The sequence below is a fragment of the Muntiacus reevesi genome, chromosome 10 (assembly GCF_963930625.1).
Source record: "Muntiacus reevesi chromosome 10, mMunRee1.1, whole genome shotgun sequence".
Taxonomy (NCBI): Eukaryota; Metazoa; Chordata; class Mammalia; order Artiodactyla; family Cervidae; genus Muntiacus; species Muntiacus reevesi.
Window position 1 is genome coordinate 5,222,379 of NC_089258.1, and position 14,267 is coordinate 5,236,645.

General features: G+C 44.3%; 1 protein-coding gene across 3 annotated transcripts in view; it reads left to right on the forward strand.

The window, feature by feature from the left end:
- Positions 1 to 14,267, forward strand: part of DOCK5 (dedicator of cytokinesis 5) — a 271,512-nt gene that overhangs the window by 99,909 nt on the left and 157,336 nt on the right. For 2 of the 3 annotated variants that reach the window (XM_065946612.1, XM_065946611.1), the window contains exons 4-5: positions 3,946 to 4,001; positions 6,993 to 7,089. In XM_065946612.1, the coding sequence (XP_065802684.1) occupies positions 3,946 to 4,001; positions 6,993 to 7,089 (153 nt within the window). Of the gene's footprint in view, positions 1 to 3,945; positions 4,002 to 6,992; positions 7,090 to 14,267 lie in introns of those variants that run through there. The other variant, XM_065946613.1, reaches the window with a different exon arrangement.

Genomic DNA, 14,267 nt, shown 5'->3' on the forward strand with positions numbered 1-14,267 from the left:
AACTAAGGTCTCGCATGCCGTGGGGCTTCCAAGCCCCTGTGCTGCAACAAAAGATCCTGGGTGCTGCATCCCAGACCCAGTGCAGCCAAAATAAATCACTAAACAAATATTAAAAAAAAAAAAAAAGAATAAGCCTATAGTCTCAGATTTACAAGAGCAATTAAATGGCTGCAAGTGGACAAATGCTACCATGGAACGGTGATGCCTACAAGTAACAGTGGAAATGCAACAAAATAGATGACTCTTAATGTGAAAATCATCATGTCTGCATACACAGTATAAATTACCTGCTATGATTGCTGCCTGCGTTAGTGTTAGTCGCTCAGTTGTGTCCAACTCTTTGTGACCCCATGGACTGTAGCCTGCCAGGCTCCTCTGTCCATGGGATTCTCCAGGCAAGAGTATTGGAGTGGGGTGCCATTTCTTTCCCCAGGGGATCTTCCCGACCCAGGGATCCAACCCAGGGCTCCATTACAAAATAAGCCACTTAGGTTACGAATGTTTCTATTTTGGATTTCTCCCTGTTATTTGGAGCATAGTCATCAAGTTTTAGGTGTATGAAACAGTTAATCAATCCTTTATCTTCTTGATTTGAAAAATCTTCTGGAAGGATACTCCTTGGGACCAACAGTTTCACATCTCATTTTAACCTGCAAATATGGCTTCTGATTAACTGCTACTTTGAGTGGTTCACTGTTATTAAATGCACTACCCTTTTATGAATTCTGGACAGCTTTATTTTGTTGTTGTACAGTATACTTGACAGAAAATTAGTATTTTAATTCTTTTATTTTACTGTGGACCATTTTTTAAGTCTTTATTGAATTTATTATAATATTGCTTCTGTTTTATGTTTTAATTTTTTGGCCACAAGGCATGTGGGATCTTAGCTCCCCCACCAGGGATTGAACCCACATCCCTTGCCTTGAAAAGTGAAATCTTAACATCTAGACCTCCAGGGAAGTCCCTTAACTTTTAAAATGTACAGTTGATGGAGAGGGAGGTGGGAGCGGGGTTCAGGATGGGGAACACATGTAAATCCATGGCTGATTCATGTCAATGTATGGCAAAAACCACTACAATATTGTAAAGTAATTAGCCTCCAACTAATAAAAATAAATGAAAAAAAATTAAAAAGTACATTTGAGGTGTACTAAGTATAGTTATATTGTTGTGAAACCATTACCACCATCTCTAGAACTTTTTCATTATCCCAAACTGAAACTCTATAAGCATTTAACATAAGCTCCCCCTTCTTCCCTCCTCCCAGTCCTTGTAACCCCAGTTCTCTTCTGTCTCTATGAATCTGACTACTCTAGGACCTTCATACAAGTGAGGTCAGACAGCATGTGTCCTTTTGTGTCTGGCTTATTTCACTCAGCATCCTGTCCTCAAGGTGAGCACTGGGCAGGCAAGTCTGGTTCTCCACAAAGATAGGGATCAACAAAACATTTACATCCATCTAGCAGAAGGAATGGAGAAGGCAATGGCAACCCACTCCAGTACTCTTGCCTGGCGAATCCCATGGATGGAGGAGCCTGGTAGGCTGCAGTCCATGGGGTCGCTAAGAGTCAGACACGACTGAGCAACTTCGCTTTCACGTTTCACTTTCCTGCATTGGAGAAAGAAATGGCAACCCACTCCAGTGTTCTTGCCTGGAGAATCCCAGGGACGGGGCAGCCTGGTGGGATGCTGTCTATGGGGTCGCACAGAGTCGGACATGACTGTAGTGACTTAGCAGCAGCAGCAGCAGAAGGAAGACGCACCCAAGGTTCCTTTGGCATCCTAAAGACTGACCTGGAGCTTCAGAAACCCATTAATCAAACCCCAAAGAAATTACACACACTTTGAATTTTTGTTAGTGTTTAGCTCTGTGATCGGTTTTCCAAAAGCACTGAATCCTATCCTTATCATGAAAGAGGTTGATGTTACCTTGTCTCTGTGTGTGTTCTGGGTCTTTGTCAGTAACAATATTGGGATAATGCTTTCTCACTCATGTACCCCATGCCTGCCCGTTTCTCAAAGTGAGGAGCGGCAGGTATCTTTATATGTTTTTTTGGTTCTTCCTGCCTGGAGGGAAAGGAAGGCCATTCCGCTTCTGACTCAGGCAGTGGCAGGATCTACCTTGTCATCACCAATTCTGGGAGCAGCACAGTCTCAAATTTTCTTGCTGTTTTCCTGTTTTATTGGCAGAGGATTAAAAGGGAGAAAGGAGAGAATTGCTCAGATAAACGTAGCACACAAAACTAGATGCACAACCAACCCTGGTTGAAATACACTCGTTTTTCTGGCTCTGAATGAATAAGGATCACTCAGTACACAGGCATCTCTGACCTGGGTCCCCAGGGTGTGACCTGTTCCTCTCCCACCTTTGAGGTCAGCTACCCCCGACATGGCATGTCCATGGGGCCGAAGTTTTAACAAGCTCAGGGCTACAAGCCAGTTGAGCTAATGGTGCTTGTTAAACAGCTTCTTCTGTTAGGTTGGCCCAAAAGTTCATTTAGGTTTTTCCGTAAGATGGCATAAAAACCCAAATGAACTTTCCGGTTAGTCCGGAACCTCTCCTTGTCAGGCCTGAAAAGTACCATAAAATAAGGACCAGTGGTGCCTTTCTGAATGGCTGTGTTTCTGCTTATTGATGAGCACACCATGCAGTTGAACCGCAGAAGCTTTTGGTTTTAAGAAAACTCACATCCATGGCTTGCTTCCTGTGGGTGAGATCCAGTCTGCGGTTTTGCAGATTGCTCCTGACCAGTTTCCAGGGTTTCTTTTAGGTCTTTCTAGGCATAGTTTTCCCACAGGCAGTGTCTTAATACCGACATCGAATTGCCTCTTAGGGATTTAGAATGGAGAGCAGTTTGAGACTGGAAAAGGCTAAAAATAACCAGGCCTAATTGATTCCATGCATTTTGTTTAAGTGAAAGTGCTGAGAGGAATGGGCCTAGAAAATGACCATAATTTTATGGACCACTAAGTACATAGCCCTCCATCTACTAATTACCCGAAATCCTTTAAGAGAAGCACCTCATGTTGTGTAGAATCTGGAGGCATTTTAGGATCTATTAACTGCTCTGAGTTGACCCTGGGCATGTTTGCCTGTCCATTTATGAAGTGTTCATCTTGAGGTCTCTGAACCCCAGGATTCAGTTACACGTTTTCAGTGTTTAGGTAGCCAGCCTATGTAACTGACGCCCTGCAGCCTTGACTGCGGGCTGTGGGTGTTGCCCTGGTGTCCTTGCCCACCCGCCCACCACCTTAACTTGCCGCTGTTTGTGCTCTTATAGTGAACTGAGGGGCTTTTGATATTTTTCTTAATTGGAGGATAATTGTTCTACATCACTGTATTATTTTCTGCTGTGTAACAGGATGAGTCAGCTGTGTGTGTGTGTCCCTTCCCTCTTGAACTTCCCTCCCGCCCTCCTCCCCATCCTGCCCTTGTAGGTCCTCGCAGAGAACCAGGCTGAGTTCCCATGCCATCCTGTCGTCCCCACCAGCCATCTCTTTGACGCATGAGAGTGTGTCTGTGTCACTGCTGCTCTGCCAGTCCACCCCCCACCACGTTGCTCCATCTGTGTGTCTATTCCTGCCCTGCAAATAGGTTCATCTGTACCGTTTTTCTAGATTCCACGTTTATGCATTAATATATGTTATTTGTTTTTCTGACTGACTTCACTCTGTATGACAGACACTGGCTCCACCCACATCACTGCAAATGACCCAAATTTGTTCCTTTTTATGGCTGAGTAATATTTCATTGTACATAGTGTATGTACCACATCTTCTTTATCCATTCATCTGTCGATGGATTGCTTCGTGTCCTGGCTATATTGTAAATAGTGCTTCTGTAAACACTGGAGAATACGTGTCTCTTTGAATTACGTTTTCCTCAGAGTATGTTGGACGGGGACTTTTATGGCTGTATAATCCAAGTTCTTCTGTCCGCAGGGTATTTTCCCTGAAACGTACATCCATTTGAAAGAGGCCACTGTGGAAGACCGTGGGTAAGTTCTAACGTAGGAAAATGCCTAACAGGTGAGGTAAAGGTACAGTATCATTACAGGTTTTATGAAATCGTAAGGTATCATTTTGTGCATTATTTGTCTCAGGTCGTCAACTTCACTTGTTGGATGAAAGGGAAATAAAATTTTTCTCCTGACATCATTCCTTCTGCCTTCTCTTTTGATATTTTTCCTCCCTTGCATCCTTCCCTGGGACAGTGGAGGCAGATAATGAGTGAACATAGAGGGCCTGTATCTTCCTCTTGCACCAGCTGTTCACTAATGCATGCTTCTGTGTGTGTGTGTGTGTGTGTGTGCGCGCGCGCACGCGTGCGTGTATGCGCACACACATGAACATTTGGTACTCTTTAGCCATTAAGACTTGAGAACCTTCTCTTTGGGAACCTTGGGGGATGACAAGTGACCAAGCTACAACCTGTGCTATTTATCTCTGAACCTTGGACAAGTCAGCGCACCTGGAGCTTTCCCCCTGCAAATCAGAGAAAACAAATCTGGCCCCACATTAGCCCTGAACTTTTTTCTTTTTTCCTTTCTTGGCTGTACTGCATGGCGTGTGAAGTGGGATCTCAGTTTTCCAAACAGGGATCAAACCAGCACCCCTTGGAGTGGAACCCCAGAGTCTTAACCACTGGACCACTGGGGAAGTCCCTGGTTGTGAACTTGATGTAAAATTGTATGAACTAACTAATATGTGTGATTGTACTCTGCAGAGAAAATTCACTTTATTGATGGGGCAGGAGTATCAAGGAGAGAATAAAGTAAGCCTGGAACAGGAATTCCAGGGCTGTTAGAAAGGAGTGGGTCACAGAGGCATACTGGCTCACAGCCACAGAGAACATTCTTAGCCCTGAATTCCGCACCGTCATTTTACAGATGATAGATGGAGATGTGCCCAAATTCACACGTAATCAGGACTCAAAACCATGTGTCCTGCCCCTACTGGAGAACCTTCCCCCCCACCTTTTTTTTTTAATTAAAAAAGCAGAAGCAAGTTTATTTATTTATTTTAACTTTTGGTTACACTCTGGGACATGTAGAATCTTAGTTCCCTGACCAGGGATCGAACCCACACCCCTTGCTTAAATGACAGATTCTTAACCGCTGGACCGCAAGGAAGTCTTTGGAGAATCTTTTTTTCTGATGGACTGTTCCTGGGCAGCCTCCAGGATCACTAGCCTCGGCCACATTGGAGGAAAGGCAGAGTTTGGGGCATGTTCGCAATAACTAGGATTGCCAGGTAAAATGCAGAATGTCAAGTTAAATTTGAAACTCAGGTAAAAAGTAATTTTTATTTACATTCATGTCCCATGTATTTCCTGAGACATACTTAGAGTTAAAAATCTATCTGAAATCCAAACTTAATGGGGGCATCTTGTATTCTTATTGATGTCTGGAAATTCCACCAGTAATCCCCATTCGTTAGATTGCTTTCACTCTCTCCTTTTGCTAATCATAAAAATACCAAACAGGATTTATGTGCATGAATGTCACGTCTGCCTTGTATTAAAAGTGCACTGTGAGTAAGTGAGGATTTGGTATATGTACGTTTTCTGTGCAGGTAGCCAGCAATGAGAAGCAAACCAAGCTCTGCTGCAAAAGAGGGCCCACTTCATCCCCCAGCAGGCCTCGTGTGAGGTTCCAAGCCCCAGGACTTTCTGCCATGAACACCCCTCCACTTGCCCACCCTCACTTATAAAATGGCAACTTGGCAGAACCAGTGAAAGGACTCAGTTTGGGCTTTCATCCCTGGGAATTGCTGAAGCCAGCCTAGCTTGGTATAGTAAGTCCCCTACATATGAACAAGTTGCATTCCAGGGAGTGTGTTCATAAGTCCAACAGAGTTAGCCTAGGTACCCACCTAACACCATCGGCTGCATAGTACTGTACTGTCATAGGTTTATAGTACTTTTCGCACAAATGGTACATAAGAAGCAAACAAGAAGCGTTTTTACTCTTACAGCCCCTTGGAAAGTACAGTAGTCAGTACATCAGCTGGCATACAGCCACTGCCATTGAGTCAACAGGTAAGAAGAGTTACTGACTGGAGGAGTGGGAGATGGTGGAGATGAAAGATCATCAGCAACAGGAGACAGAGGGCAAACTGATGTCAGTCACACCTGATGTTGACGGCACAGGTTCTGGTTCCTTTCTGGAACCAGATGCACATTAGCATCTTTGAAAGTTCGCAACATGAAGGTTTGTATGTAGGGGACTTAACTGTACTCAAGGTTCCTGAAAAGATCCAAAATGGGGAAATAGAGGGATTTCCCCGGCAGCCTAGTGAATATTCATCAGACGGATTGAGGCTGACGCTCCAATACTTTGGCCACCTGATGCAAAGAGTCCGCTTATTGGAAAAGACCCTGATGCTGGGAAAGATTGAGGGCAGGAGAAGGGGACAACAGAGGATGAGATGGTTGGATGGTGTCATTGACTCAACGGACATGAGTTTGAGCAAACTCTGAGAGATAGTGAAGCACAGGGAAGCCTGGAGTGCTCCATGGGATTGCAAGAGTCAGACATGAATTAGTGACGAAACAGCAACAACCAGTGGTTAGGATTCGTCACTTTCACTGCCAGGGCCCAGGTTCAGTCCTTGGTCCAGGAGCTAAGATCCCCCAAGCTATGGGGCGTAGCCAAAAAAAAAAAAAAAAAAAAAAACCAAAAAATACTAGAAAACAAAGCAAAACAAACAAACATAAAAAGAGAAAGTAGAGGCTGGACTCCATATCCATTCCACTGTAGAGACAATTCATTTTGAGAATCATGGTGTGTTAAGCTTGTTCTCTCTTCTCGGATGCTAGATGTGATAAAACTTGCCAGAGCTCTCCTAAATGGACAAGTTTTGCTTGATTTCAAGACCAGTCAGTCCCGTCCCCATCCCCATCTTTGAGTTCTGTGGATCATGATGTCATCAGGAAAATCACAGACGATCCCCCCGGAGTGAAGGGAGCCTGTGTCTGTTCTCTTTAGGCAGAACGAGACCGTGATTCCTGGGGAGCTCCCCCTCGTGCAAGAGCTTACCTCCACACTGCGGGAATGGGCTGTCATCTGGCGCAAGCTGTACGTGGTGAGTTATCCCCAGGCTTGGAGCTGATGGCACTGTTCTTGGGCCCTCAGTCCATCTGTTCTGCTACAAGACGTCGGCCAGTCCTTAGCTCTGTATGTGGAGTGGGCGCATCTTACCTGGACAGTACAATGGCTGATAACCTGCAGACTTCCATCTTCCTGGAGGAGGGCGGCTGATGATCCAGGTGGTGGAGGAAGTGCCCATAAGGCATTAGCTTAGTAGTTTTCCCGGTGACATGCTGATTGTAAGGTTATGAGGATGACAACTGCAAATCCATCATCCTTTCTAAGTGCTTGGAACTGTTCATCGTCACAGCAGTCCTAGTCCTGTAAAGTAGATGTAATTATCGCCAGTTTTTCATTGGAGGGCTTTCCTGGTGGCTCAGACAGTAAAGAATCTGCCCACAGTGCAGGAGGCCTGGGTTCAACCCCCGGGTCAGGAAGATCCCCTGGAGATGTGAATATCAATTCCACGGACAGAGGAGCCTGGTGGGCTACCGTCCTTGCGGTCCCCTGAGTCGGACATGACTGAGCAACTAAAAATATCAGTGGGGAGACTGGAGGACATGCTCTTAGCCTTTCCATCTAACCCAGGGAACAGGACTTTGGCCCTTGTCGGTGCTCAGTCGTGTTGAGGGCTCCCGTGAGGGCGGCTTTCCTGACTGTGCCCATTGCAGCTTAGCGGTGCCTAAATGTGGGCCACGTTACACCATGCTCTAGAGAGTCTTGTTGAGGCCAGCTCGTAGCACTGTTTCTCAGAGCAGTGGCTTGACGTCAGGATGCTAACAGGCCAGATCAGTGGGAAATGACACACGAACCAGCACATTCACTCACTTATAAACCATCCTCCCAAGTTGGGCGTGTGGGTTTGTAATCAAGACCAGGTAAATCTACATATCCAGTGCTCCCATTTCATTTAGTTTATGTTTTCCAATTTTTCCCTCTTTTTTTTGTTGTAGTTGTTCTTTCTCAAGCCTTTATCAAGCAGAGTAGAAAAACTTTTGCATACATATATAGTATGGATAATATATATATTTTAGAAAATTATGAATTTTTGCCTAGCTAAAAAATTTTGACATTTTTGCTGTGTTTAAAGACAAGTAAATCTAGCACTTAATATTTATCAGGCTGGGGACATCTCTGGGGGTCCAATGGCTAAGATTTCACAAACTCAATGCAGGGGGCCTGGGTTCGATATCTGTTCAGGGAACTAGGTCCCACAAGCTGCAACTAACAGTTTGAATGCCATAACTAAAGATTCCACGTGCAAGTCAATGTATTAAAAAAATATTTATCAGGCTGAGAGCACCTGGGGCAGCCGTCTTGCAGGAGACCAGGAACTCAGTCTCATGGCAGCAAGGGTACACCGGTGTCCACTTGAGGATGCTCTTTGCTCAACACTGAAATGCGCAGACACTATTTCCTAAAGTTTCCTTTCTCCTGTAGGCTTCATGGGTAAGCGTCACTAAGTTTTGCCTTCTGTAGGCATCTTCCAGACTTCCATGGCTAAGAATTCCCAGCAGTGTATATTCCCTTATGTGTGAGTGTCATCAGTGAGGTAATGGACTCAGCTCAGTGCCCGGGAGGCAGTCTCTCTCTCTTTTTTCTTTTTTTCTTTTTATTTTTTATTTTTCAGTGGGTTTTGTCATACATTGATATGAATCAGCCATAGAGTTACACGTATTCCCCATCCCGATCCCCCCATCCCAGCTCCCTGTCCACCCGATTCCTCTGGGTCTTCCCAGCCCACCAGGCCCGAGCACTTGACTCATGCCTCCCACCTGGGCTGGTGGTCTGTTTCACCACAGATAATATACATGCTGTTCTTTCAAACATGTGTAGATTATACATTTTAACTCTCAAAAGCCAGTCTTACTAAGTTATTGAGAGCACCTCACTCTAGACCCTCATTACTAAAAGCAGGAATCAAACTCATCCTAGCCTAACTTCTAAGAGTTAGTGTGAGATATTTCATCTCCTCAGTCTGTGGTTGTATAGGATGGATATGCAGTAGAAATCACCAGCCCCTTCTGTGGAAAGGCATGTGATTTTTGTCTGCCGGCACATCCTTCAAGGTCCTAAAAGTCATTTTTTCTTCGTAATGTGTCTTCTAAACCCATCAATCCATAATGTTTCCTTCTGGGCTGTGGGAGCACTTACTGACAAGTTGCTCTGGCCCCCAGGGCACACTACCTTGTAATGCAAGTGATCTTTTGATCTCTTTATGTTTCACCCAGGAGAGAGCTGACCTATAAGTCCTTAAATCACAAGCTCAGAGAGGAGAGAGATGCTGTTTTAAGCCCTTTGATCCCCATCGATCATCTTGTCTTTCTATTGAGAACACTCTGGTTCCAGTTAATTGATTGGTTAGTGGAGGATGTAACGAGGTTGGTGGATGGGTTAGTTCTTTAACAGATTCTTTCTGGAAATTGGTGAGTGGTGATACAGGTTAGCTAGTAAGTACTGGGAAATGAGATTTTTATAGCTGTAATATAACAAGCATGGGATGAACTAGACATTTCTACTTGCTGAAAGACAACTCTCAAGCTTTAATTCATTGTCTGTGTCTAGTCCGTGTCCACAGGTAATTGTGCTGAGTCTGCTGTTGACCAGAAATGAGAAGCAAGTGAGGCAGAGAGGAAGATACATGGTTCATGTGTTTGGGCTTCCAGATCTTTTGAGCGCTGATTGAGGAACTTCCTGTGTGGAAGTTCCACTATTTAATAGCAGAATTGAGGTTCTAAGTTGAGAGAAATCCACCCCCCTCTTGGAGACCAGCACATCTCCCATCTTAATTTTGACTCTTATAAGATAATTATTTTGTTATTTGTGAATATTTTTTGATGACTTATAGCTGCAGTTGCTTGACTAAAAGGCATTCAATTTGGGAATCTTCATCAGTTGATAAGGCTGAGAATTTGTTCCTGCTTTTGGTAACAAGGCTCACCCATTCAGAGATGATCCATTTCATATGGAAATTTTGGCTTTCTCCATTTTTTCCCCGTCCCTTCCTAAAGCATTGACAGTTCACTTCAAGGCAGAATTTCTGAAATGCTTTCTCAAAAATTTGGGAGGTGGGATGGACATGTACACACTGCTCTTTTAAAAATGGATAACCAACACCTACTGTCTAGCACAGGGAACTCTGCTCCATGTTACGTGGCAGCTTGGATGGGAGGGGAGTTTGGGGGAGAATGAATACATGTATATGTGTGGCTGAGTCCGTTTACTGTCCCTCTGAAACTATTACAACATTGTTAATTGTCTATATCACAATATAAAATAAAAATTAATAAAAAACCTTTTATGTCAAAGTAGCAAGCCTCAAATAGCAAGCCTTCACTGGGAAAAAAGGAAAAGGAACCCAAATTTATAGCTTTCAGTCCTCTTCCCCCACACACTCTGAGACATGCAAGTGTGCTCACATCCACGCGTGCATGTGCACACTCACATACACACCCCTACACTTTGATCCGTCTGTGTTTTCTGATTCTATGTCGGTTCCTTCAGTCTGTGTAAAGATAAATACAGATTTTACTAAAACGCATCAGTACTTCTGTCTCTCATGCATTTTCTGCCAATGATTATGAAACTAGGCATTCTCTCTGGTGTCTTTAAGAACTCTTAGAACCTCTGCATTTCTCTGTAACACGTGTCTTTTCTTTTCAGCCTCAGTTCATGAGAAAATTAGGAGGTAGATACAGTGTCTTAAGTGAGAGGAAAATGCAATCTATTAACCAGATAAAGGCTCGCCATGTAATTATTCTGGAAAGGAAAGATGTTTGTATAATTCTGGTTTCTTCTTAGCATTCAGACTGTAAGCTTGTGAAATTACCATAAATAAGTTTTAAAATGTGGAGGGGTGGCCATGCTAGGGAACGGGGAACCCGTTCGTCCAGACTAGAAAAAAGTGGTAATTCCCACTCTTTTGCTCTTTTCTCTTTGTTGTATTAATATTATTTTTCTTTTAATTATCTTCCTTGTATGCTTCAGTGAAGAAGCAAGCTGTAGGGGACAGATGGGGATTAGAAATTAGGAGACCTGCTTTCTCATCCCGACTCTGCTGTAACTGACCCTGGTTTTAGAGTCTGAAGTCTCCATGTATCTGCTGAATTTGGATCCCTCTGTAGAAATGATGTAAAATGTGCCTTGCTGACTCCATAGAGTCATGAGGGTATAAAAAGATGGTGGCTGTGAAAGATGGTGCAGACAAACCACCAAGGACTCTGCAAACGTGAGCATGACCGTTTTTATTAAGTTTTTTTTTTTTTTCCACTGTGGACCATTTTTAAAGCTTTTATTGAATTTGTCACAATATTGTTTCTGTGTTTTATGTTTTGATTTTTTGGCTGCCAGTCACGTGGGATTCTAGCTCCTCGACCAGGGATCGAGCCCACACCCCCTGCATTGGAAGGCCAAAAGTTAACCTCTGGACCACCAGGGAAGTTCCAAGCAGGAGCTTATTGATGTTTTAGCTGGAAGTAGTTGCCCTCCTGGGTGTCCTCCCGTGGGACGGCCTGGCTTGGCATTCCTTTGACCCGACTTGGAGACCCTGAAGTTCCCTTCTGTGCCCCACCTCCCCGCCCAAACGAAGGCCACTTCCTTTGGCTTGTGTTGTCCTCTGAGGTGGTGTGGCCTTGAGCTGTCAGTAACCAGGCTACGTGTCTCTCCCCATAGAATTGTGAGCCTCCGTCGCTTAGGTTCCAGTCCCGGAGGCAGAGATCTTTCCAGAAAGGAAAGGGGGAGCATGCCAGTGCGTCATGCAGATTTACCGCAGTTTCTGATGAGCTTTGCCTGTGCTGCCGATCCTGAGTTGGAGCCCCTGTACTGGGTGTGTTTTCACTGCTTGAACAGGAAAGGAGGGAACATGGTGGAGGAGGAAGTGGTCGCCTGTGGACACGGCAACACTGGGGCAGACAGAGAGCCGGTTCTGAAATTCTGACCTGCTGGGAATTCCCTGGTGGTCCTGTAGGTAAGGGACTCCACGCTGTCACTGTTGCAGGCCTGGGTTCAGTCCCTGGTCGGAGAACTATGATCCCATAAGATGCATGATGTGGCCAAAAAAAAAAGTTCTGACTTGCTCCCTTTGTTGTTTGGTTGCTAAGTCATGTCTGACTCTTAAGCAGCTCCATAGACTGTAGCCCACCAGACTTCTGTCCATGGGATTTCCCAGCAAGAATACTGGAGTGGGTTGCCATTTCCTGCTCCCTTACTTGGTATATATACTTATATTATATTCAGAAAAAATAATAAACCTGATAATACAAACAAATGCAAACATAAAGAACAGATTCTGAGAGCAGAGATTTTGATTCATGGTGTTCCATTGGTGGATTTTACAAATGAGGGCAAGTCCTTTGATCTCCTGAATTTTCTTTTCTTCTGCCTGTGGTAATTATATATTATACATGCATTGCAGTGGCTGTAGAATTCAATAGGATAATCTGTGTCGAACTCCTGGGACAGTGCCTGCATCTTGTGGGCAAGATGTCACAGCCCCTGACCGACTCTCCCTTTAAAACACTGCTTCATGAAAGAGCTGATTTGTGATGAAAGGATCCATGTGGAATTTTGCCTTGAAGTTGTTCCAAAATCACTGCAGATGGTGATTGCAGCCATGAAATTAAAAGACGCTTACTCCTTGGAAGGAAAGTTATGACCAACCTAGATAGCATATTAAAAAGCAGAGACATTACTTTGCCAACAAAGGTCCATCTAGTCAAGGCTGTGGTTTTTCCATTAGTCATGTATAGATGTGAGGATTGGACTATAAAGAAAGCTGAGTGCCGAAGAATTGATACTTTTGAACTGTGGTGCTGGAGAAGACTCTTGAGAGTTCCTTGGACTGCAAAGTGATCCAGCCAGTCCATCCTAAAGGAGATCAGTCCTGGTTGTTCATTGGAAGGACTGATGCTTAAGCTGAGACTCCAATACTTTGGCCACCTGATGAGAAGAGTTGACTCATTTGAAAAGACCCTGATGCTGGGAAAGATTGAGGGCAGGAGGAGAAGGGGACAACAGAGGATGAAATGGTTGGATGACATCACTGACTTGATGGACATGGGTTTGTGTAAACTCCAGGAGTTGGTGATGGACAGGGAGGCCTGGCATGCTGCAGTTCATGGGGTTGCAAAGAGTCGGACACGACTGAGCGACTGAACTGAACTGTCTAAGGGTGTATCTGCCACCTACCCCATGAATTCCCTTCCAGCCACAGGGTTACTCAGCTACATTAGGTGAATAGTATTTCATCTTTTCTTTTCTGTGGCCTCTCAGGATCTTTCAGGTTTTCTCTGGCCAAGGAAAGTAGATCCAGTGAACTGAACTTTGGTTTCTTTTCCTTCCTCCCTGCTCCATGTGAGTTCACCCAGATAGAAGGGCGGACTCCTATGCGTTGAAAAACTTTTATGTGACAGATGGATGTAATATCTTAAGTTTACTTTTCTAGCAACAACCCAGTTATACTTTCTGAATATGCACAAATCTCTATCCTACCTTCCAAATATCCTGTTTTCTCAACTTAAAATCAGGTCTTGAAAAGTGGCAAGTTAGATTGTATTTTTTAATGAGTTTTGTTTATTTATTTAATTTTTGGCCACACTCTGCAGCATGTGGGATCCTAGTTCCCGAATTAGGGATCAAACCGGAGCCCCCCACCCCCCCTGCATTAGAACACAGAGTCCCAACCACTAGATGGCCAAGGAATTCCCTAGAGTATATTTGTGTGGGTGTCGGGGTCAAACTTTTTGTGAGACGGACTGTCCCAGGAATTGTGAGATGTTTGGTCGTCATAAACACATTCTCTCTCACCTCACCCTGAGCTTAAGTGCTGTTTACCACTTTCCAACTGGAGAAGTGGTTTGGTGAGGTTCGGTCAGCCAGATTGTTTGGTTCATACAAGTTGAGACTGAACCTGATCCGATTCTCTTATGGGAAAGAGATCACAAAAGAGTCTGGCGGTGGAAAGTGGTTAATACATCATCTTATTGAATCAAGCGAACTTAATTGCTAAAATGTACTCTACTGATATGGGCTTTTCTGGTGGCTTAGTGGTAAAGAATCTGCCTGCCAGTGCAAGAGACGTGGGTTCAATCTCTGGTCCAGGAAGATTCCCAGGAGATGGAAATGACAACCCACTCCAGTATTCTTGCTTAGGAAATCCCATGAGCAGAGGAGCCT